The 27,413-nt window shown below is 37.2% G+C and overlaps 1 protein-coding gene across 5 annotated transcripts in view; it reads right to left on the bottom strand.

The window, feature by feature from the left end:
• lrp1bb (low density lipoprotein receptor-related protein 1Bb) overlaps positions 1-27,413 on the bottom strand; it is a 392,748-nt gene that overhangs the window by 245,004 nt on the left and 120,331 nt on the right. For all 5 annotated transcript variants that reach the window (XR_008647172.2, XM_055216546.2, XM_055216547.2 and 2 more), the window contains one exon: positions 16,275-16,412. Coding sequence is in view for 4 of the 5 variants with exons in the window: in XM_055216546.2 (XP_055072521.2) it covers positions 16,275-16,412 (138 nt within the window). In the remaining variant the exon portion in view is untranslated. The remainder of the gene's footprint in view (positions 1-16,274; positions 16,413-27,413) is intronic.

The raw sequence follows: 27,413 nt of genomic DNA, 5'->3' as shown, positions 1-27,413 counted from the left end.
TGTGTAAAATAATTGTAATGTTAGATACAGATACTTAAATTCTTGCCTAGCTGCCAAATTCGCACAGCGGTGATCCATGCCCACTGTCTCCCCTCGTCTTTTGGAAACCAAAACATTTTATTTTTTTCACAAAGTATTTGTTCCTGAGGTCAGTTAAGTTGCAAGCCAGATAAACAAGCATAGACTAGAAGTTAACGTCAAGCCAGGCGTGACTCGCGGCAATGCCGGTGCATCTGATGAAACCGTCTAGGCTTGGCCATAAACAACTAGGGAGGACAATAATTATAAAATGTCTCAAGAGGACACAAATAATACAGGCAAAATTTGCAAATATAAATCACTCCTGAAGACTATAAATAATCTAATTAAGTTCACTTAAAAATAAATTCTGTCATCATTTACATCATTGCCTCCATCAATGAACCGCTGTATGTTTTTCTTATTTCGGTTAAATACTGAATATTTTGTTTCTTTTCCATTTAACAAAATCCTATGGCAACCAGTGGCATGTTATATAGTATGAGATATGAGGGTTACTAAATGAGGAGAGAATTATTTTGAGTGAATTGTGCCTTTAATGATCTCTAAACGCAAGCTAAAGAGCAATATTAGCATCAGTGTAAATCAGTCTGAATACATTTTTAAATATTTCCTGCAAAGTAATATAATATTGTAACTGAATTTTAAACCACCAAATTGTAATTTCAAAAAAAAAGAAGTAATGATTTGACATACACTCTAAAATATTTGCTGTAATTTTGCAGCTGGTTGCCAGTAACTTACCCTTACTGGGTAACACTTTATTATAATGTTCATTAATTAACATTAGTTAACTACATTAGTTACCATGAACTAATGATGAACTGCACTTGTGCAGCATTTATTAATCTTTATTAATGTTATTTTCAACAATTACTAATACTTTATTAAAATTTGGTTAACGTTAGTTAATGCACCGTGAACAAACATGAACAAACAATGAACAGCTTTATTTCTATTAACTAACATTAACAAAGATGAATAAATACTGTACAAATGTATTGCTCGTGGTTTGTTCATGTTAGTTAATACATTAACTAATGTTAAATCATGAACATTATAATAAAGTGTTACCACTTACTGTAGAAGATAAAGTCAAAAAATGTTTCATGTCCATTTAACTTTGAACAAAATGTTGCCAGTAAATAACATAAATGTAAAATCTACAGTAAGTTACTGGCAATTAGTTGCCAGTAATACCCATTAATACTGTAATTTCTACAGACATTTTTTACATTGTATGTTTTAAGCAATGGACAGAATAACAGTAAATACTGATGCAGAGAATTTACTTTCGAATCTTAAAATGATCAGAGGGAAACGCTGAAAGAGGCCAAAGTTTAAACCAGTAATGCTCAACATTCATAATAAAAAGTGTGTGCATTTTAACAAGCCTGTAAGCATCTGTTTAAGAATAGGTGGAGACACAATATTTAATGCAATTTGATGTAAAAAAAAAAAAAAAGGTTCTCCTAACATTTCCTTCTAATGTCTTAATGAAAAAAAAAACTAACTACTGCTATAATTGCATACAAGTTGCAACAAGGTTACATAGTTATAGTCAGGGGTGTGAAGTAGAGGTCTTCTCGGGTCCAAAGAAATGTACCCGACCCGAAATGAGCTGAATCACTTTATACCCAAACCCGACGTGCATAAATATGTTTTTTTTTTTAAAGAAAGACCCAACCCAAGACAAACCCTAGAAAATTAGACCCGAGTCCGACCCGAACTAGTGGAATTTTTTTTTTACCCGACTGGACCCAAATGTAAACAGCACTGACGTGTGTGCATTCTGCAAACCCACACGCAGCAGTCAGACAGAAAGAAACTCCGGTGGCCTCGCAACCAATTTGGCCTGCTCCATTTGTTTTACTTTGATATCTGACGACAACACCCAGGTAACTGCTAAAATGTACATTTAAAATTGACTGACATGTCTGTCTCAACGAAAATTATCCTACTGCCAGCCACACAATGTCACAAACGCTCTTGGCAAACAGATGAGAGGTTTGAAAAAGACATTGACGCACACACGCGAGAGAGTTCGGGATGCGGTTGAATAAAGCGTAATTTTCCCTTAAGTTCACCCTTATGTTTCCCTTAAACTTAAAGGAATAGTCTACTCATTTTCAATATTAAAATATGTTATTACCTTAACTAAGAATTGTTGATACATCCCTCTATCATCTGTGTGCGTGCGCGTGGGCGCTGGGGCGCGCTGCGGCGCTTCGGTGGCATTTGGCTTGGCCCCATTCATTCAATGGTACCATTTAGAGTAAAAGTTAGAAGTGACCAAACACATCAACGTTTTTCCTATTTAAGACGAGTAGTTATACAAGCAAGTTTGGTGGTACAAAATAAAACGTAGCGCTTTTCTAAGCTGATTTAAAAGAGGAACTATATTTTATGGCTTAATAGCACTTGTGGGAGTACTTCGACCCGGCGCAGTAACACCCTCCCTCTCCCATTATGATAGTGAGAAGGGGAGCGGACTTTTCAGATGAGTCGAAGTACTCCCAAAAGTGCTATTACACTATAAAATATAGTTCCTCTTTTAAATCCGGTTAGAAAAGCGCTACGTTTTATTTTGTACCACCAAACTTGCTTGTATAACTACTCGTCTTAAATAGGAAAAACGTTGATGTGTTTGGTCACTTCTAACTTTATCTCTAAATGGTAGCATTGAATGAATGGGGCTAAGCTAAATGCTATTGAAGCGTCGCAGCGCGCTCCAGCGCTTACGTGCACGCACACAGATGATAGAGGGATGTATCAACAATTCTTAGTTAAGGTAATAACATATTTTAATATTGAAAATGAGTAGACTATTTCTTTAAGGGTGTTGCAGAAAAACCCTTAAGTTTTTCTGTTGCATCTTCATGGCAACAATAGTATTTTATAACGACAAACCTGAGTTGCTGTCGTGGAACACTTAACGATTACTCTTACCTAAAAGAACCGTTTAAGGGATTATACTGAATGCAATACCCCTAAATTATTCTCTTAGTTAAGGGGAATTTACCCCTTAAGTGTCATACTTAAAGCGACACCATGTAATTTTTCAACGTTCATAATACATTTTCAAGACCCTTGTGATAGTACATCGACTTTAAATAGGTTGAATGACATGTCTACCATAGCCTGACGGGGTCTGTATCGCTTTTACTGTACTTTAAAACTTAGGGTTTCTGGTAGTAAACAGAGCACAAAAAAACTACAAAATTCAACTGCTTTACAGCATACGTCACTTCCTCCACACATTTTTTTTTTTTTTTGCTGGAGGCTACTAGGAGTGTAGAGAGCAATTTCTATTACGTGACTCTGTGGCCTGTGTTAGGGCCAATCTCATTTCTCTGTCTTACCCCTTCCCCTTTGTCTTCGTCTTCCCCTTGCCCCTCGAAACCGAGTAAAGGGAAAGGGGTAAGACAGATCGTTCGTCTAAAAAATGAGACACCACTCGATTACCGTTTGCGTCATCTTACTTGCCGCTAACTGGCTGCTACGTAAACAGACAAGCGTTGACAAACAAAGAAGATGCCGTTGTCTCAGGTTGTGGTATCGATTGCCTGAGCGGAGCTCAACAAATAGCGCATAACTTAGCTGCTTGCTAGCGCCTTAACTAGCGATTCAAAACAAAAACATTACAATTAAAACAGCTTGAACATTTTATTAAAAGTATCATAAAACATGAGTGTCATAATATAATCTCAATTAAACTGCAGAAAATAACGTTACTTTCATTTGTGCGACTCCTTGACAGTTCGACGTTCATCAATAAAACGTCTTGATGCCGGCTCTCCCGAGATATTCCTACGTTAACGTTTACCACTCTCTTTCAAGTGTGGTCCTTATCACACTTCGTTTCAAGGGCTATGTATCCCTACGCCTTGGCCCTAGCCCTTGATCAAACTTGAGAATTGAGACACCACTTCGCCTCACACGAACGCGCAAAACCGAGGTGAAGGGGTAAGGGGAAGGGGTAAGACAGAGAAATGAGACGCACCCTTACTCTTACCTAAAAGAACCATTTAAGGGATTATACTGTATGCAACACCCTTAAATTATTCTCTTAGTTAAGGGGAATTTACCCCTTGGGTCATATTTAAGGAAAAACTTTAGGTGCTTCAGCAACTGGGCCCAAGTCTTCTCGGGCCCATTTAGCAAAAACACATTCATTTTATATTACACGAGACCCGATGCCACTATTATTGTCCCAGACCCGTGTCCGAGGCACATGTGAAACTTTTAGACCTGAACCTGATCGGGTCTCGGGTTTTCGGATCTAAGTGGACCCGTGAAGACCTCTAGTGTGAAGTAATGAATTACAAATACTCTTGTTACTGTAACAAGTTATTTTTTCCCCAGGAATTATACAGTACTTTATTAAAGGGGACATATCATGATAATCTGACTTTTTCCATGTTTAGTTGTTATAATTGGGTCCCAAGTGCTTCTATCAACCTAGAAAATGTGAAAAAGATCAACCCAGTAAGTTTAGGTAAACTTGGATATTTGTATGCATGTATTTATGCATGTATGTATACCTCGAGATTACATTATTGGCCTGATATTTTTGACTCTACAAGCACTTTAGTTCGATATCTCTGTCAGTACATTATGTAAGGAAGATGAAATGTTTTCTCACTGTTTACTATAGTAAATGCTAAAGCATACTAAAGTATAAATTCATGTGGACATGCAAATAATGTATTATAGAAATTTGTTTTATTACTTTAAGTTATGGTCACATAATCATGATGGTAATCGATGAAATAGATAATTTATTGATTGCATGTCTCTAATATTAGAAGTTAAAAATAAAGCTGTTGCTGAGTTCGTATCTGTTTTTGTTCTTTCTAAAAACTATTTCTAAGAAATCAGCGCCTATGGTCCAAGATGTATTGGCCATTGACCACACACATCTTTCACTAAATGTCTCGTATTACACACAATACTGAGAAATTGCAAGCTCCAATCAGAATGACTGACAGCTACACGACATCCAAGAGACATTTTACATGTCAAGCCCATCTGATCTCCTCTCTGGAGAGTAGTCACAGAACTACCTTGCTCTTTACTCTCTCTTTATTCAGGAAGTTTATCACAAAATGTATATTCTAGACAAAATAAAAACAATATATTACAGTTTAATGTCAATTACAGTTACATCCTCCCTCTTTACCACTTATCCATTCATGCAAACCAACTCCTTGGCAAGCAAGCAATGCTTGGATCATCACCAGCCAACTCCTACTCCTCGAGTTAATCCTATTAGTAAAAATAATCACACTTTGTGACTAAACACTGACCAAAGTGTCCTGGATTAAAAGGCTTTGGATTGCTTTAATTCGCAGGAAGGCATTCAGGGATAAGCCTGTGCTTTCACAAACTCAAATGAGTCAATAAGTGAAACTCGAGTGCTTGCTGTTGCTTGAGTTTGACCCTACATCATGACTTGGGAGTATTTCCAAAAGGCAATGTGGCGAACAACTTTGAGTGCTATCCCTTCATTATCTTATTCAAATGAGGTGCACATTTCTGGTAACCTGAGGTGTCCGACCCGCTGTGACTAACTGTATGTAGCGTCTTCAAATAACAGTATGTTCCTAATGATGTAACTTCTAAAGGCCGGATACAGCATCATTGAACATAATCATTTGCTTTGGAAAATTTCTAGCAGCTAGTGAGTACTGCATATGATTATGCAATAAATTCAATAAATATGCTAATAGCTTGTGTGTAGGTGAATGCATTCTACTTTTCTGTAAAGATAAAGCAGGAAATGGCTTGCATCTGTGGCTATTCATATTTGTGCCATTGTTAACATTGCCGCCCTAGGCCTGGGGTATATTGTTTGTTTGTTTGTTCGTTTGAATTGATGGAAATTAAAAGTTAATCAAGTGAAGTAATTGAATGCTGTTAAGAGGCAAAGCGAGGGAGGGAAGGTACATCTGTGACATGAGCTTTTATTACTCCGCACAAGCACCGTTATCTATTAACAATGTCATCTTCCTCGAATTCGTATGACTAGGTGAATGCATGTTCCACTTATAAGCAGTAAAGGGATAGTGATACATGCAGGATAGATTTATTTATTTACCTGTAGGTTTGGTTTTGAAACTGAATTAATACAGTTGACTTTGTAGGATATACATAAAAAATATGAAATAGATACAGAATACATACACTCACCTAAAGGATTATTAGGAACACCATACTAATACTGTGTTTGAACCCCTTTCGCCTTCAGAACTGCCTTAATTCTACATGACATTGAGTCAACAAGGTGCTGAAAGCATTCTTTAGAAATGTTGGCATATATTGATAGGATAGTATCTTGCAGTTGATGGAGATTTGTGGGATGCACATCCAGGGCATGAAGCTCCCCTTCCACCACATCCCAAAGATGCTCTATTGGGTTGAGATCTGGTGACTGTGGGGGCCATTTTAGTACAGTGAACTCATTGTCATGTTCAAGAAACCAATTTGAAATGATTCGAGCTTTGTGACATGGTGCATTATCCTGCTAGAAGTAGCCATCAGAGGATAGGTACATGGTGGTCATAAAGGGATGGACATGGTCAGAAACAATGCTCAGGTAGGTCGTGGCATTTAAACGATGCCCAATTAAGGGGCTTAAACATCCCCAAGAAAACATCCCCCACACCATTACACCAACACCACCAGTCTGCACAGTGGTAACAAGGCATGATGGATCCATGTTCTCATTCCGTTTACGCCAAATTCTGACTCTACCATCTGAATGTCTCAACAGAAATCGAGACTCATCAGACCAGGCAACATTTTTCCAGTCTTCAACTGTCCAATTTTGATGAACTAGTGCAAATTGTAGCCTTTTGTTCCTATTTGTAGTGGAGATGAGTGGTACCCGGTGGGGTCTTCTGCTGTTGTAGCCCATCTGCCTCAAGGTTGTGCGTGTTGTGGCTTCACATATGCTTTGCTGCATACCTCGGTTGTAACGAGTGGTTATTTCAGTCAAAGTGGCTCTTCTATCAGCTTGAATCAGTCGGCCCATTCTTCTCTGACCTCTAGCATCAACAAAGCATTTTCGCCCACAGGACAGCCTCATACTGGATGTTTTTCCCTTTTCACACCATTCTTTGTAAACCCTAGAAATGGTTGTGCGTGAAAATCCTAGTAACCGAGGACATTGTGAAATACTCAGACCGGCCCGTCTGGCACCAAAATTGCTTAAATCACATTTTCTTCCCATTCTGAGATTCAGTTTGGAGTTCAGGAGATTGTCGTCACCAGGACCACACCCCTTAATGCATTGAAGCAACTGATGTGATTAGTTGATTAGATACTTGCATTAATGAGAAATTGAACAGGTGTTCCTAATAATCCTTTAGGTGAGTGTACAAAAACATTTTTACATATAAAATTAAATTAGACATGGAAGGCCACTGTCAGAAAAAATGGTCAAAAAAGTCCTAATATGTACAATTAAGGTAGAGATATGTATACATTTGGCATAAATATTGATACCTTTGTAGTTCCAATATGTTTCTTTATGGTACTAATATGCACTCTTTGGTAACAATATGTACCTCCAATTAATATGAACTCTTTAGGTGCAAATGTGTACTTTTTGAAAGGGTATCACTGCAGTGACAGCTAGGGACCATTCATTTTTTACCATTTTTTCTTTCTGACAGTGCAGACAAGTTCACAAAGCTTTTCCTGGAAAGTCTATAAAAGCCTTCAAGGTTTATAAACATCCTAATGGATCAAACAACTTGTCAAACTTTAGATAAAATATTAAATGATCTCTCAATCGTAAGTCGCTTGGCAAGTGCCTGCTAAATGAACAGGCCTTACATGTAAATTGTTATCAAAACAGTGCAAATGAGCTACATATGGGGAATTATTTCTGTAATCGTATTTCAGAGACTTCCTACTTGCTTTTGCCCTCTTCATTTTATATTTATGTAGTTGAAATTACTATATAACGGAAATCGCTTTTAAGGGAAAAGAATCACGAAGTGCATTTTAATGGCTGAACTGAACTACATTGACACACAAAACACACACACGGTACTGGCACAGCCAATTCAAAAACCTGTGGGTGATCACTTCTCATTAAATTTCAGCAAAAATTAAGGAATGAAAATAAAATTAGTTCCAATATTATCCTTCTTCCTAACTGAAGCCATTCATGCTTTTTTTACTGTGCTCTATTTTAAGAGCCCCACTGTTGCTTACACAGTGCAATAATCAAATATAAAATAGTCAATATACATAAGAGGTAATGTACAGTGTCATGATCACAAAATAAACTAACAGCAAGAGCATGATGGAAAGTCGAGGGGTCTAGTATTCTCCCGAAGGTGTTGCGACCAGCTGACTGACTTATTACACTAGTTACATACTGTATAAATCAATAAATAAATAGACATGAAATATTGATTTGAGAAGAGACCACTGAGTGAATGACAAGAAACAAATGGAATGGTTGCCAGAAACACTGTCAGATATGCAGTTTAGACATGGGCGTCAGAACCATTATATGTGGGTGGAACAGTTTTTAAGACCAATGATATTGGACTCACTAACTTTTTCTTTAATTTAGCACATAATCACTTGTCAAAGCGCCATCAATCAAATTTATTCATCTATTCCAATAGAGAAATGCTCTAATTTATTTAACTCTGTTACACATTTTAGCCACAATGTTGACTTCCATGCTGTTGCATCCTCAAATCCATTCCACTGGCTCGTTTAGAGTCCGTATAAATTAAACTCCATTTTGAGTTTTTACTACTTTCGCCAAATGCATTCCATGACACAACAAGGTAAACAAAGCTGTTAGGCTATAAAAACTGTTATTTAATTAAGTGAGAATACATCATTTACCAGTTGCAGCTATATATATTATTAAGGAATAATTGATGACAGGATGTTGAATTAGTAAGGAATAATTGACGACGGGCCATTGAATTAGAAGAAAATAATGCACACCCAAGGTGGTAATGCGGCACGACGCAAAGCAGATGTGCATTATGTAAGGAATAATTGACGACGGGACATTGAATTATAAGAAAATAATGCACACCAAGGTGGTAATGCGGCACGACGCGAAGCGGTTACCACAAACATTGCTCTGGTGTCTATTTTTAAGACATTTAAAAAGTTAGGTGTGCGGTTTACAGAAAAATAATCAACACCCATAGAATATTTCTCAGCCAATCAGAATGCAGCATTCAACAGACCCGTGGTATAATTTCAAATAAGTCAATTCTTCCGCTTATACCACGGTTACCACAAACATTACTCTGGTGCCTATTTTTAAGACATTTGACAAGTTAGGTGTGCGGTTTACAGAAAAATAATCAACACCCATAGAACATTTCTCAGCCAATCAGAATGCAGCATTCAACAGACCCATGGTATAATTCGAAAATATGGTAACGCGTTTCATTGCGGGTATGCATTATTCTGCTTATACCACAGTTACCACAAGCATTGCTCTGGTGGTTATTTTAAAACATTTGAAATGTTAGTTGTGCGTTTTACAGAAAAAGAAATTAATCAACAACCACAGAACAGTTCTCAATCAATCAGAATATAGTATTCAACAGGCCCGTGGTATAATAAATTATTAACTCATTCCCCGCCAGCTATTTTTTGAAAAGTTGCCCTCGAGCATTTTTGGTGCTTTTCACTAAAGTTTCCCAAATGCCTTCCGGGAAAATTTTCTTCTAAAAATATATAAACATACAAATATATCAAATGAAAGAACAGACCCTCTGCTTTCAAACAAACAAAACAGGAAAACAAACTTTCATCCTATCTATATTGTTTTTCTCTGCTTATAAACTCTTAAATATGGGTATTTAAAAAAAATATATATATATATATATATTATTTATTTATTTATTTATATTTATTTATTTATTTATTTATATAAAAAAGCAAAAATCTGATCTCTAACAAAATTTCTTAAAAAAAATGCAATTATTTCAGCTTTTTGCTATTTTATATATATAAATAAATAAATAAAAATAAATAAATATAAATAAAAATAAATATAAAAATAAATACAAAAAAATAATGTCAAAACATACACCAAGTTTAAAATTAGTAAATAACGTTTTGGCTTCAGTTTTTTTCATAAATTGGGTAAGTGGGACGACATGCAGATTAACATAAAAATTCATCAGGAACACGTTTTTTATGCAAATGTATACTCTTAATTGACGAGATCAATAGCGGGGGAAGAGTTAATAAAAAAAAACTAATTTTTGAGTTAAAGGTGTCCTGTGTAGATTCTAATCTCGTGGAGAGATTGCAAATTGCAACCAACAGCTCAGTCCACAGCTCACCCCTCCCTTTTGAAACGCATATATGCTACGGTGCCCGCCACAGGACAAACATGTCATCGTCTGAGACAATCAGTTTGTCCATTTAGGGCATGGCAGTGCAGAATAGTGACTTTCATGTAGAAGTGTACGTAGATTAAAACGTCTCATTCTAGAGTTATAAAAACAATACAGTTCATTATTATACACCACTAAAATATAGTTATGTATATTGTTTTGCATTTCTGTCCTTCTAAGTGCCCCTATAAACAAATAACATGCATACTACACTTTATTTGTCTGTTTTTTATAAACAGACAATAAAGTTTTAGTGACTAAGCAGATGCAACCACAACACTTTGACCAAACCCTTTGGGCACAGAGTCTCTCACAGCTTGTGAGAAACTTTAGACAATTGAACCTAGGAGCTTTTCTACGGTCCTAAATTCAAATGTGCCCTCTTTTCTTCCCCACCTGTCGAGACTCAATGCAGGCTGAGAGAAGTGAAATTTCGCACAATAAAATAAAAGGCACCCAGGTGGTTGAAAAGAGAAAAAAAATTCATGGCATCTATGAAAATCTACTTTCCGCTGAAGGACAATCATTAAAATAAAGCATTGCTAAAGTCCATGAAGGTAAAGAAGAAAGCCATCTTAGTCCTCCATATGGGCACAGCTTTCCGTAAGGCTCTCCTGGGATTCATTATGTATATTCATTATGAGGGGCGGAGGGAAAGTTTCAACTGAGACCCAGCTGCTACGCTCCAACTTCTCTGCGGTGACCTCATTTCCTCCCGTCTGCAGGTGTATGAGTGGTAACACATGCCGAACGTCCACATGCCGAACTCCTCAGTGGCCAGCACTTACTCATTCAATTAGCCTCTTTGATGAAGTATAGTCTGTTGCTTACTTCAGCACACGGTTAAATCACCAACAAAAACACAGCAGCCCTTCAAAACGCCAAACACCTGTCCGTGTCTAGACTTTCAACATCGGCCAGTTAATCTCTACGTCTTGCACATCATCACAAATCACTGAATGAGGTGTTATGGCTAATGTAATTTTACTCGCACACAAGCTGCAAAAACATTACAAAAATATTTGATATTTTAGTTTGATGTGTGCAGACATTTATAAGCTGAATTCCCGAGTGCGCCATGACTGTAAACATTGTCACTTGTTGTCACAGCTGCCGGATTTTTCGCAATTCAATTTGGTAGTTTAGAAATTATGCATCTTTAAAGTGAAACTCCACTTTTTTTAAAATATGCTCATTTTCCAGCTCCCCTAGAGTTAAACATTAGATTTTTATCGTTTTGGAATCCATTCAGCTGATCTCTGGGTCTGGTGGTACCACTTTTAGCAAAGCTTAGCATAATCCATTGAATCTGATTAGAGCATTAGCATAGCTCTAAAAATAAGCAAAGAGTTTCATTATTTTTCCTATTTAAAACTTGACTCTTCTGTAGTTACATCGTGTTCTAAGACCGACGGAAAATTAAGAGTTGCGATTTTCTGGGCGATGTGGCTGGAAACTATACTCTTATTCAGGCGTAATAATCAAGGACTCCGCTGCTGTAACATGGCTGCAGCAGGAGTGAAACAATTTGTCTGACACTGTCTGGCTAACAGATAATGCCAACCTCACGCTATGGGTTGATGTGTAGTTTCCAGAGGTGGTAGGGTTCAGGAAATAATCAAAACGATCAATCCCCCCAATTATTGTACAGTGATTACAAAAACATTCAACAGGAAACCCACACTCTCATTGTTTAAACCAAATCTACACCCTTGGTCATGCCCATCATGCTTCTAAAACAAACTGATCGGAATTAGGTGCCACTACTTGTGAAAATTTTAATCTTTAAAGCAACACTAAAGAGTTTTTGCTCTTTGCTCCCCCTACAGGTTGGAAGCGGAAAAGTCCATTACCACTGTCATAAATAATTTAGCCTACTGCAGCAAAGCTGGCTCTGATTGGATTGTAGGTCTACGGTAAAGCAAGTTTTTGTAGTTTTCACTCGAACTCGACGGTTGGAAACTTCGGGCTCTATCTTACACCCGGCGCAATGCAGCGCAATGCGCGACGCAAGTGTCTTTCGCTAGTTTTCACCCTAATTTTCACGTTTAGCGCCGCGTTGTTTAAATAGCAAATGCATTTGCGCCCCCTTTTGCTGGTTCTGGTCTGAAAATGAGGTGTGTTCAGGCGCATTGTTGGCGCGTTGCTATTTTGAGGCAACTAAAATAGACTACGCCATTGACCAACAAAAACCTGGTCTAAAGTCTAAAGTCAATGGCGCAATGTGTTTTATGTTATTTAAAGAGCGCATTAGTAAAATGCGCCTATAAACGGGAGGACAACGCGGGTTTGCTTATCACAAAGTACATGAATGCGCAGCAGCACAAAAATGCTTTTAAATATGAAAGATTAAAGGATTGAATGTAAAAGATTATTATTGAGTCTCTTAAATTGCATAAATGAGGACTGATTATGAGACGTTAGAAGGCGCAAAGAGCTGCTTCACCTGCAGCCTGGTAAGTAAATAAATGCTTTGCTTTGAACAAATGCGTCTGTTTTTAAATGTTTTTTTTTAATGCTACCTCACGGATTTATTGTATATGATGACTCTTTACCTGTGGATATGGTGAGATGAGAAACATTTTTATGTAATGCTTAAAAAAACTTTTTGCTAAAAAAAACGCTGTCCAAAGTGCTGAAACGTGAGGAGAGCTGTTTGTAAATTCTTTATCTCCTGTTTGTTACAAATAAAGTATTTTTAGAGTACAAACATTTTCTTACATACTTGTAAATTATTTTTTGATGATAGTGGATAGCCATACATTTAAAGCAATTACAAGCCTGCTTTTTACTTCCATGACTAAAAGAAAACGGGTTTTAAAGGTTTTAATAAAAAAATAACAATTTCAATACAAGTGAAAAACAACACATTTTTTTTAACATTAATCTTAAACTGGGGATCTTCTTCCTCCGCTTAGTTTTTCAGTTTACAAAGTTCGTCATCTAAATAGGGATTAGACATAGCGCCAGCGCAACTTGCTTTAAAGGGAATGAGAGCTGTGACTCTCATTGGTTTACTGCACGTTACGCCCAAAATACTCCCATTACAATAGGACCTACCCTTTTCGACCATGCGCTCGGCGCAAAAAACATTTTTCCCGTCGTTAAATTAGCAAAAGTGGATTCGGACACGCCCATTTAGACGTTGCGCTGTGCGCTTTAGACAATGCGCTTAGATCGTTAAAATAGGGCCCTTCGTGCGTTTTTGGCCGATAGAGGGCTGCAAAGCGAATGTGAAAGTGCCGTTCACCCCGTTTCGAGTGGATGAACGACTGAAACTTTTTCGGAATTTAAGGTAAAAAAAAACTCTTTAGTGTTGCTTTAAAAACTTATTTTACACAATGCTGCATGCAAGAAAAACAGACTGAAGAAGTTGGAAAGTGGAAACATTTACGGCAAGACTTCAGTGGAGCAAATGGTGCTGTGGAAATCTGCACACTGTGTCTTTTTCGAAGTGCGAAAACAGGATTTATTGCCCGAGGCACTCATTGCTTAATTAGCTGTATCTAAAAACAAACAAATGAAGGAAGGAGAACAATGAACCTAATGTCTCCTAATGCTTCCCAACACCCAAGGATAACTTTCATGTGATACATCACTTCAGGCTGCAAACGGCTCTCTCTTTATCTCCGATCCTGTCGTGCCAAAACCCTAATCTTTCTGCCCACTGAACTAGACCAATCTCATTCCATGTGCTTGAAGGTGATTGGTACTTCCGCTAGTGAAAGGTGTTCGAGGTTGTACATTGCTTCAGGGTAGATAAACTTGAAAAGTTAAGTTTGGCAATGAGACAGGGAATGAGCTAATGTGGTGGCAAAAAGTGATGTGCAAAAAAACAGAAGATCATATATCACCTGCAGAAACCTGTAGCAAACAGTTTGTAATTTACTGACAAATCATTCTTACATTTTTAGCACTGATAAAATGCAGAGTAAGGGGGCCAGTCACACCAAAAGCGCTTTAAACGCTTGCAAACGCAATGCGCGACACACTGCCTTTTTAAGAAAAAGAGCAGTGCGACGCGGCTTTTCGTATTGCTAAGCAACCACCGAGTCAGCTGTCTTGTCAATCAAATATTGAAGCGTGAGTGCTCTGTTGCTGTTAACTGTCATATTAGCAGAAATTTTTAAAAGAGGGCGCTTGCTCTGACCTTGTTTGAGGGTGAGAGATGCATAAACACGCAGGAGAGAGTGAGCGAGTGCGAGTCCGGTTCTTCAAAGCAACTGTAAACTTCACTCATCACAACGTAAGGCCCACCTCTCCCCTCATTCGATTGGACAATGCAAAGACGCGAATGACGTCGGGCGCTTCTCCGCTCTCAGCGCTCCTTCAAAAACGTGTACGCGGCAGGCAGCAAAAAAACGCAAGGCGCTCGGTGCGCATAAACAGCGCGCAAACGCGCCCTGCCCATAGAATATCATTCAAAAAAGGCGCCTGCAACTGCCATAAACGCTTTTGTTGTGACTGGCCCCTAAGACTTTACAATAAAGTTGCATTTGTTAAAAGGATACTTCAGCCAAAAATGAAAATTCTGTCATCGTTTACTAACTGTCATGTTGTTACAAACCTGTATAAATTTCAATGTTCTGATGAACACGAAGAAAGATATTAAGGGGGAATTTGTGTAACCAAACCATTCATGAGCCCCATTCACTTCCATAGTATAATTTTTCCTATTTCATTTTTGGGTGAACTATCCCTTTGCTAACATGAACTAACAATGAACAAATGAAGAGTTTCGTTTTTGTCAAAACATGTTTATTATTATGTTATCATGTTATTATTTTGTTTTATGGTGCTACTTAGCTGTATTTTTAAAGTTATGAAGGTTTAAATCAAAACAAACCAACTGCAGTTGCATTGAAATTAATTGGAATGCACAACCAAAAAATTAGATTTCTGAACAATTAAAAAAACGGTGGTTATCTCGTTTTGCAACGAGCTCTTCAAATCTTTTACAGCATTTATCAAGTCTTTGTTGATGTTCATTTTTGCATTGTACATTATTAAAATTAAAACTTGTAGCTGTTAACATAAATTAATGCACTGTGAACTAACGTGAACAATTGGCATCGAGAAACATTAACAATGAATAATAAATGCCGAAAAACGAAATTGCTCATTGTTAGTTTGTGTTAGCTCAAGCATTTGCATCTAGTGTTAACAAATACAAACTTATTGTAGTGTTAGTAAATGCTTTCCAATACAGCAATAAATTCAACCCCAAATGTGCACTTATTGGTTGTGATGGGTATACTAAATTCACTTACAAGCCCTGAGAAAAAACATCAGTCTTTTATATGCCATTTAGATATACAGTCAAGTCTAATATCATCTGCTTAAGTTATATTTCTCTCTGTCTTAGACACATTTTTTGGCTCTAACCCTACAGATCCACCTGACATAATACTCTGCTGTGGCTCATATGGGACATTGGCCTGTTTTCAGGCAGGCATTGTATCAAAGGCCAGGATCGGTTGCTCTCTGTGCCATCCAGGTGGGTGTCACAACTACCAGTTCAACAAAGGTCACGCTTTTGGCCGGCCTGAGGTGTGTCGCCTCCGCTAACGGGCATCCACCCAAAGCCAACTGCTGAGTCTGTATTGTTATATCACAGAATCCAGGTGGCTAAACCTGCTTGTTATTATGTCCTGGATGATTACAAACAAGAAACGATTGTGTCCAACATCATACCCGCGGCTCTATTCACCTGTTCTCCCTTAATGACCCATAAAGATATGAGGCATTAATCTGTCAATACTATCTTTTAAAAATCAGCATTTATGTATACTATCAGTTGACAAAATACTGTAGATAAAGCAGCTGCCAACTCACCTCTACAGTGCACTCCTTCGTCGAAACCATCTTCGCAGTCTTTTGCCCCATTGCAGAGTTTGTTGAAGTGAATGCACTTTCTTGTCCCGATGCACTGTATGTGATTGAGTGGACATCTGACTATTACCTCCACCTTACCTAAAAAATAGGAGAAAAAGACAGTTTAGAAACATCTTGATATAGTTTCCTATAGGAAAGAAGAAGCAAATGAGACCTCGATGGTTTCTTTCAGACAGCACCAAGATTATAAGGTAAGCAAAAAATCCTTAAAGTCTATTGCTTTTCAGATGTTTCTCCAGAAAAAAAGACACCATTCCTCAAATCGTGTCTGCTAGAGTTTTAGAAAGCATCTCAACAATGTCTAAAATGTGCTCAGATCTGCACTCTCAGAAAAAAAAATACAAAAAGGGGCATAATGGTACCCCAAAGGTATATATCTATACAATAAATGGTACATAGTAGGATCTTTTTTAAAAGGTACCGTCCCAGTAACAACTTTTTTTCTGACACCAAAGTCTAAGGGCCCTAATGCAATTGTCTTTTGCTAGTTTCAACCCACGCAATTGTCATTTTCATGTTTAGCGCCACGTTGTTTTCATAGCAAATGCATTTGTGGCCAATTTTGCACCCATGGGCGTTCTGGTCTGAAAACGAGGTGTGTTCAGGCGCATTGTTGGCGCATTGTTGTATTTTGAGGCAACTAAAATAGACTGTTTTTGTTATTTAATGAGTGCCTTAGTAATATGCGCCTATAAACGGATGACAAAACACGTTTGCTTATTACACAGATGGATGCACAGCACCACACAAGCGTTTTGAAATATGAACAATTAAAAGATTAAAATGTAAAAGTTTATTATTGAATTTCTTAAATAAATAAATAAATGGTGACCGATGATGAGACATTAGAAGGCGTAAAGAGCTGAAAGAAAACAACTTTTAAATGTTTTAATACAAAAAATAACAATTTCAATACACATGAAAACGCAATTTTTTAACATCAATCTTAAACTGGTGGTCTTCTTCCTCCACTTAGTTTTTCAATTTACAAATTCCGCCATCTAAATAGGGATTAGGCATGGCACCAGCGCAACTAGCTTTTAAAAACGTATGAGAGCTGAGGCTCATTGTTTTTTTTGCATGTTACGCCCAAAACACACCCATTACTCATTACGAGAATAGGAACAACCCTTTTAGACTCTGTGCTTGGCGCACAGACCATTTTTCCTGTCAGTAAATTAGCAAAAGTGTATTCGGACATGCCCGTTTAGACTGTGCAATGTGCGCTTTAGACAGTGTGCTTAGATCATTTAAATAGGGCCCTAAGACTTTAAAGGTGCAGTTTGTAAATTTTAGTGGCATCTAGTGGTGATGTTGCAAATTGCAACCAACGGCTCAGTCCAAGGCTCATCCCTCACTTTTGAAACGCATAGAAAAGCTACAGCAGCCACCACAGGACAAACATGTCATTGTTGGAGACAACTTAGTAAAAAAGTTTGTCCGTTAAGGGCTTCTGTGGAAACATGGCAGTACAAAATGGCAACTTCCATGTAAGGGGACCCTCGGTGTATGTGGATAAAAATGACTCATTCTAAGGTAATAAAAACATAACAGTTAATTATGTAAGGTCTTTATACACCCCTGATAATATAGTTATGTATATTTTATTGCATTTCTGTCAAGAGATCATTCAAAAAGTTACACATTGCACCTTTAATATAAAGTCAATTTATATTTACCAAATTCAAATTCTTATGGTTAAGCTAAACACAATCTTTTTACTGTATGTACCAAACAATCATCCTTTTTTTAAAGGGGCTTTTACTGCCGACAGTTTATTTTCCGCCCCCTCTCAGTTTGCCAGAAACCTAAATATTATGTTTGTAACATTTATGATGATCGCAAATTACAAACCCATGGATATTTATACCTCAATCTGTGGCTCATTTCGGAGGTTGCCTCCACCGGTTGCATTTATGGCCCATTGCAAACTCATTTAAAGGCACACCATGAAACTTTTTAGCCACTAGGGGGTGCTAGACATGTATTTTTCACGCCTAGCGCCTCTAGAGGCCACAAGCGCCGCAGCACTGTCGCAAAGGAAAGGAACTGGCCAACCTTAAAACTAAACTAAAAACTAAACATTTAAAACGCTAAACGATCAACATTTTAAGACAACAGGGAGAAACGCAGTCATGTTACAACTTTCTGATGAGGAATTCGTCGTGGCAGAAGCCATTTCTCAATCTGAAGGTTGCAGCCTCCGAATGTCGTATTTCTAAGCTGTATACGTCATCAAGACTGTCTTATTTCACAATATTAACAATTATAAAGTTGACTATTGTACTTAGTTAATCGTAAATTGTTGCAGTATGCTTATGACTTGCGAATGTAATGCTCAGTTTACCTTAATAAACCAGGCTTGATGACGTATTTAGCCTCCATATTTGACCTCCGGAGGCTGCAGCCTTCAAATTGAGAAACGACCAGAAATATTTCCTTGCCTTTTTCAAAACAAATATTGTTGCATCGTCTCTCTCTCCGTCGCCACCAGGATTTTCCGCAATGGCGCTCGTTTTTCCTCTCTTTTGTGTGAAAATTGTCGCTCCAAATCCAAGTAAACCGATGTGATCCAAGCAGACCTAAAGTCTGCCGCTTTGTAATATGTCACGCGAGTGACAGCGGAACGCAGCAAATGAGGAAGAGAGAAGAGAGAAACGCTCGGATCTGATTGGTGAATGAATAGGGTTTGGTTTTACACTGTGAGCAAGTTTGACTGCTGTAGCATCCTGGATTGTAATGTAAATACCATAGACACAGTAAAAGAAAGGTAAATACATGAACACAGCATCTGAATACAGCGAACTATAAGCAAGATAATCGCCGTCATTTATAAAGAAGATCACATTTATGTATGAATCAAGATCGTGAGTTTATATAAAAAATTGCCTTAAAGGGGAATCGAACCCGGGTCGCCTGTGTTATAGGTCCGTGACACTAAAGACTGTGCCACGGAGTCACATAATAGAAGTTGCTCTCTACATTCCTTAAGTAGCCTCCAGCAAAATTCACGTTAAAAACTAATTGTGTGGAGGAAGTGACGTATGCCGTAAAGCAGTCAAATTTTGTAGTTTTTTTTGGTGCTCTGGTTACTACAGTACCAGAAACCCTAAGTTTTAAAATACGAGTAAAAGTGATACAGACCCCGTCAGGCTATGGTAGACATGTCATTCAACCTATTTAAAGTCGATGTACTACCACAAGGGTCTTGAAAATTTATTATGAAGGTGGAAAAATTACATGGTGTCACTTTAAGCAACCGTGATAACTGGCAGGATCACAGAGACCAAAACAAAAACAAACATTCCTTCCCGTAACTTAAAAATTATATAACTGGCCATAGCATTGTTTTTCTTTCTTTATTTATTCTTTACACCATTCCAGCATCTATGGATATATTCATGGCGAGAACAGGTTAATCCATACACAAGTTTATTCAAACAAGTTAATCCAGACACAGGTTGGGGAAGGGACAATTTGGCATCTCCAATTTAACTAACTGCATGTTTTTGGCCTGTGGGAGGAAACCATGTAAACTCCACACAGAAAGGCCACCTGACCCAGCCGTGGGTAAAAACTGGGGACCTTCTTGCTGTGAGGCAACAGAGCTACCCACTGTGCCGCCCCTGCATTGTTTAAAAAAATAACAGAAATGTGAAGTTGACATGTTTTATACATATCTGCAAAAAAAATATATATAGTGTTTTTTTACAGTTGTACAGTCAAACATCTACATACAGCTTCTTTAACTATTTTTATTTCTTCTCAGAAATTTTATGAGAAACTTCTAAGAAAAGCTGAAACATAACTGAGTACTCAATGCACATGAGCAATGAAAGCAGAACATCTGAGCGATACAGTTTCCTCTGTGTTTACAATCGGATTAGACAAAGTTGTACAATTTTAAATATCTACAATGTCAATATCATTATATTTTCCCATTAACAATTACTCAAACACTTTTTATATGGTTCAGACAAATGTTGTGCACTTCTTTTAATTTGCCAAGCTTTGAAGGATGCAAATTAAAATGGGAAACAATTCACTTGATTGAATTTGGCTTAAAATGCACTGCAGCCTTAATTTGATTTAATTTTGTGGTAAAAAAAACCCTTCCTTCAGCACCATTTGCTTCCTGTTGTTTTCTAGGCAAAATAATACAAAGGGTATAGGGTTCTCATTCTTTGATCATAATGAGTCTTAACGTAATTAGTGGGATAAAGACATTGTTTGTCTTACTGTAAAATGCATTTCTGCAATGCAACGAAAACAAACAACTTCAATAATCGGTTCAAAAGCAGAAACATACATGGTTTGATTTAGAGGTTATTTGAAGTTCAGGGAAATGCTGAATTAATTGAATTAAAAACTTGACTGTTGTTAAATTATAATCAATAAGCAGCCATACCAAACAACATATAACACTTAGAAGCGGTTTCCCACACGGATTAAACTAGTCCTAGACTAAAATAAATGTAAGAGCTGTCCAAACTGAAAACAACTTGCACTGACAAATACATGAGGGCCCTTTGTTTTGCCTCAAAATGGACACCAGTAGTGTTTTTAGTAAGACATGTTTGTTAAAACGAGTTATATTCACTGATCTATATAAATGACTGGATTGCGCATGACGTCACAACTGTGAAGCCATCTCGCTGCCATGTTGGTATACCCAAACATTCTATTAAATCAATGGACGCGATTAGATTTTAATGATAAAACATCACTTTACTAGTCTTTGTTTTTATATCTGAAGTTACCCTGTACATTATTACAACACAAACGTCCTAAGCATGTACATAGTTATTTACTGAAAGCTGTACATTTTAGTTTTTAATCAGTTATTATACATTCATCTTCATTACAGTATCAGATCAGCAGACAGACCGCAGCATATTTAGTATTAATGACAAACGTGCTCATTCTGAAATCTAAATAAATAATCATAATTTGTACCGTATGTGCATGCAATAATTTGCTGGTTTTATGTTACCTAAACTTATTTAGAGAAATAACGCTGACTCTGTAGCTGAATGTCAAAAAAACTTTATTTATAACCGTGTCATTAACAGAAACAGCAGACACACTCACCTTAACGTTTTTTTATAAATCCATTATCCTGCCCGATTAAAACATAAACATTGCAAATAACACCAGAATTAACAGTCAATTTACCTACACATATCCTAAAAATAATCTCATGTACAGAAAAGTTATTTCAGAAAAATACTATTTTGGAGAGCCATATCCCCTGATAAACACTGCATCCACACTCTCTGGAAGTAGCCACATATGCAAATTTGTTGAATTGAAGGCATTACTCCATACAGTAAACAGAGAGAGAGAGAGAGAGAGAGAGAGAGAGAGAGAGAGAGAGAGAGAGAGAGAGAAGTAGATAGAGAGCCAAAGCCTCAGAGATATCTATTGACAGGGCTGCACCAAGCAGCTGTTTAAAGATTCATGAGGCACATAGGTGACCCTCATCTGCTTGAGAAGCCACACGAACACATAAAACACGTCTAAGTGAAACATCGACTTCCATCTCGCACACTGTGAATATGTCACATTGCACCTTAACTACATTGGTATCAATTACCATAACTGCAACACAGCCACTTAGCGCGGGATTTATGGCTCATGTGACAGGACCTCTTACAAATCTCCGGAGTCCCAGTTTCCGTAGGGCTCTGATCCTACGCCACTGAAAACATCCAGGATGAGGTTATTCAATGGCTTTCAGTTAGACTTCATAGGAAAAAATGATGTCGCAATTAAGGTGGTCGTTTTATGAGGGATGTCGCTCGCTAGTCTGATTTATTAGCCAACGCACACTTCCACTAATAATAATAATAATTCACCTTACAAAAGAATACCATTTTCCACTTATCTTGACCAGGAATAATCCCCAACCATATTTTTCCCGACCACCTTTCTTTCAAGCCTGTAGGATGTTCTAAATTAGGCAAAGTCAAATGTAAGTGACCTCAACTTCACATGCTCATATTTCAAACACGAACACAAAGGCAAGTTAATAAACCTCGCAGCCGCTTGGTTTTTCTTCGGAGAGCTGGGGGAGACAGGCTGTTCAATTAAAACGTCATTTGTTTCAATCTGCAGCCACCTCCGTACACGGTAAAGGAGCGTTCTGCAGATTCACCAGCGTCTGAGGGATTTCTAGGCCCAAAATACAGTATGTTGATTAATAGCCGTGCTAATTTTCAATTAAAATCGTATAGATATACTGGCAAACATCTCTCTGATTATGCATTCATGAGGCAGTACTCTATTATTCATAACTAAATACAGCACCAAAACAATCGAGGAAGCCCATGTCACATCCGTTACTCTGTTAACACAGCAGAGAGAGGGGCTGTGACAAACTGTGATTATCCTAATAAAACTGCATTGTCAAATACAGAATCATTACACTCGCAAACTGATTGGGGACTAATTTAATCAGATGAGGAGAAGAGATGAATATTCAAGAGTTTGAGATGCACCATGCCGGATAACACAGATGGCGTCTGTGCAGTTGAGGGACGAGAGGAAATTATTCTCTTCACCCTGTACCAAATTAGAAAGCAGATAGCAGTCGTGGTGAAACATCCTCCATCATGGAAAATGCATGAAAGTGGGGGTGGGAAACACATGCTAGTGGTACTTCCGTACTGGAGAACTTTGACACCCAGCAATTCAAAGAAAGTATTGGAGATGGAAAACCTATCTATAGGAAATGTGTGACCCTGCACCACAAAACCAGTCATAGGGGTCTTTTATATGAAATTAAGATTTAAATATCATCTAAAAGCTGAATAAATTAGCCTTCTGTTGATGTATTGTTTGATATTTGGCCAAGATACAACTATTTAAAAATCTGGAATCTGAGGGTGCAAAAAAGCAAAATATTGAGAAAACTGCCTTTAAAGTAAATGAAATCATTAGCAACCCATATTACTAATAATAAATAAATAAAACTTATATCTTTACGTTAGGAAATTAACAAAATATCTTCATGGAACATGTTCTTTATTTCAGTGGTTTTCAAACTGGGGGCCGCGAGATGGTGCCAGGGGGGCCCCAGTTTTATGACATTTTATGAAATACATTAATTTATCATGAATTCTGTGTAATTAAACCTAAAAAATAATAAGCCAACTAACCAACAGCACTACCAGGTATACATTTATATTTTTTGTTTAATTAAAATATTACATTTAAAACTGTTTTTGTCATACATTTTCTTTCGGGGGGGCCTCGAAAAAATTCACTGTACACAAGGGGGGCCGCACGCTGAAAAAGTTTGGGAACCACTGCTTTATTTAATAGACAGTAATTAAGAGATGACGGGAAAGTACAGGGTGCAGAGAGGGGCATGGGATCGGCAAAGGACCCCAAGCCGGGACTCGAACTCAGGTTGCCGGAAGCGCGTCTGCACCACACATCAGAGCACTGGCCACTACATTATCGGCTCCAACGTGAGTTACTGTTCTCTAAATAAAATCATCCTACATAATGTAGAGCAGGGGTTCTCAAACTTTTTGCGGGTAGGGACCCCTAATGGGAGAACATTTTCCAAGGACCCCCTTAAAATTCAAATAGTTTCTAAGCATATTCTTAAGTCAAAGCATATCTTTTACACTTGTTTCATAGTGATTCAACTTAAAGTATGTGTTTTAAGAGAGTTGTTTTGTTCAAATTATATTTGGACTCAACATTTCAAATGATCTCAAAAACATTCATAAAATCAACAGTAGCTAGACTGGCATGGTTCTTAGTAGGGATGGGACCATTACCGGTTTCACGATTAACCACGATAAAATGTCCTGATGGTTAGTATTATCGTTTAAAATTTAATTAAAACCGTGTTTGATTACCGTGATTTTGAAAACTTGCGGTAAATCCTGTCCAGCCAGACACAGGCAAATATAACACATGCAACATATTTTTAAGACATTTAAGGGATAATGTAATGTATTCATTCACGGTAAACTTATTAGACAGATTTAATTATTTTTTTACCACAGAAATAATTTCAGGGACATGAAATATTAAATTGTGATTTCAAAAATAAAACTTGTTCAAATGTTTTCAGTGCGTGTATAAGTTATTTTTGAACATTTCCATCTCATTTTAACAAAACCATGATAATATTGATAACCGTGATAACTTTAGTCACTATAATCATGATATGAAATTTTCATACCGTCCCATCCCTTGTTCTTAGATGTAAAAATTCCCCTATTTCCCTTCCTAAAAATACAACACAATTGATTGATTGATTGATTGATTGATTTCATGGACCCCCTGTCTAAGCATTGAGGACCACCATGGGTCCCCATTCCCCACTTTGAGAACAAACTAGACTGTGAAAACATAACCTTGATATCTTTAGTACTGGCTGAGTAAGGTCACGTCAAAAATTAAAATCAATGTGAAATTAGTAAGTAAAATCAAACTTTGATGCACCTAATCTCATAATTAGTTTTTGAGACATTAGCCTGGATTTCACAGACAGGGTCACAAATGAAAAATTGCAGCATTGGGTAAAACATGCATGGGTAAAACACCATCGTTTTGTACAGGATTCTCCCTTTTTTTCCTTTTAAAAGCTTTGGTCCCTGTACAAGATTTTCAATCATAGAATATGAAAATCCATTAAATCCAGTTAAAGCTTTACAACTTTGGAATCTTTATTAGCATCTAAGGTTGAATCATAGAATTGGAAGTTACTTGCCGAGGTGTTCTTCAAAGTGAGTTGTGCCTTTGCGGATGAATCTGATGATCAAGGTACAATATATCGGCTGTGATCGATCACCAAGCAAGCATGTTTTTTTTTGGCAGTAGTTTTATGATAGAGAAATGGTTTTGTTTTAAAGGTGCCAAAGAATGCATTAAAATAATATGTTAAATTGCTTTGATATTTACATAGAAGGTATGTGACTTTATTAAGTGCAAAATTATCCAAAAACGTTTTCACATGTCCTTTTACAATCCTAGGATTTCTCATTTGAATGAAATATGGTCTATTTTTGCCCTATTTGGAAGGGTCATGAATAATAATATTGAGCTTTGTTCTGATGCTCTGAGGGTCATGCCAGTAGCTTTCATTAGTAAACAGACCTTTTATGTTTGAGCCTTTATCAGGCAAAAATACAGATTTTGAGGAACAACTAATTGTTTGATAATGGACTTTTCTGAGAGGTAAGTTTGTGTTTTTTTTCCAGTATGGACCTGCAAAACGTAACTGTAAAATCAATAGTAGAACTTCAGCCTAAACACTAGCATATAGCATTAATTAGCATGTAGCGCTAACTCAGCAGTCACAACTTTGTTTTTAGCATTTGAACAACTAATTTAATGTGTAATTTAATGTTTGGGGCATACATCTCAACTGTGACGTCACAGTCGGTGTTATGTTGAGATTGGCCTGTTTTCAAGCATACTTTTGTGTGCACGAGGTTTACATAAAAATGAGGAAACAAATGCATTTGAGGCTCACAATATGTCATTATCATGTACAGAGCTCGTGTATTCATCTATTCCTAGGTAAATACGTAAGAAGTAATTGACAACGGGCCGCTGAATTATTTGAAAATAATGCATAACCAAGTTGGTAATGTGCCTTTACACCGCAGGTGTGCATTATTTTCAATTATACCACGGGTCTGTTGAATGCTGTATTCTGATTGGCTGAGAAATGTTCCGTGGGTATGCATTATTTTCTGATAACCGCACACCTAACTTGTCAAATGTCTTAAAAATAGGTACCAGACCAATGTTTGTGGTAACCGTGGTATAAGAGTGATAATTGACTCCGGTCCTTTGAATTATTTGAAAATAATGCACATCCGTGGTGTGACGGCACGACGCGAATTGCACATTGGTTTGCATTATTTTTTCTTATAATTCAATGGCCCGTCGTCAATTCTTCCTTACATAATTCAAAGGACTGGAGTCAATTATTCCGGTTACCACAACCATTACTCTGGTGGCATTTAGGGCATTTAAAAAGTTAGGTGTGCGGTTTACAAAAAAATAATCACAGCCCATGGAACATTTCTCAGAATAAAGCATTCAACAGCCCGGTTGGTATAAAGTTTTTTTTTATTCTATGTCACCTTTAAACTAAAATCTGTTTAAAAAAGATTGTGCCAAATGAAAAGCAGAAACAGGTATAATGAATTGCTGTCATACACGGTTATATGTAGACTACTTGTGACCCTGGCCCACAAAACCAGTCATCAGTAGCACGGGTATATTTGTAGCATTGGCCATCAATACATTGTATGGGTCAAATTTTTAAAAACCAAAATTCATTAGGATATTAAATAAAGATCGTGTTTCATGAAAATATTTTTGTACATTTCCTACTATAAATATCTAAAAAATATTAGTAATATGTGTTGCTAAGGACGTCTTTGCACAACGTTAAAGGCGATTTTCTCAGTATTTTGATTAGTTTTTTGCAGATTCCAGATTTTCAAATAGTTGTATCTCGACCAAATATCTTCATATCGTCCTATCCTAACAAACCATGCATTAACTGAAAGTTTATTTATTCAGCTTCCAGGTCTTAATTTTAAAAAATGTACCCTTATGACTGGTTTTGTGGTCCAGGGTCACATTTTCAATGCAGTCAAACCCATAAATGTGTGTACTAGAAGCTTCCATAACAAAAAACGTCCTTGTGTGGGCAAGCACACTTGGCAATAAAGCTTTTCTGATTCTGATACACAAAAGCACCCACACTTGGAGAACCTGAACTTTACAGCCGTGATATGCAATACTCTAAAATATTTGTAAACACGTTAGTAACTGTACCATAATCTATGCCATAACAAACAATAAGCACAGTGACCCCTGAATATCTCCGTTGTGATGTAGGACTGTGAATAAACTTCATATTTGTTCTCTGGCAGCACCCACACAAGTGATATAATAGCCAGACATTATCTTATTTACTGTATGACGCAAACACACAAGCATGAATGATGTAAACCAAAGTTTTCTGCCAAATTTGACCCAGCAGCTCAAAATACAAACGATAAAATAAAAATATAATATACAAGGTTCCCAAAC

This window comes from Misgurnus anguillicaudatus, chromosome 17 (genome assembly GCF_027580225.2).
Source record: "Misgurnus anguillicaudatus chromosome 17, ASM2758022v2, whole genome shotgun sequence".
Lineage (NCBI taxonomy): Eukaryota > Metazoa > Chordata > Actinopteri > Cypriniformes > Cobitidae > Misgurnus > Misgurnus anguillicaudatus.
The sequence above is the reverse complement of the archived record's forward strand: the minus strand, read 5'-3'. Positions and strand labels throughout refer to the sequence as shown.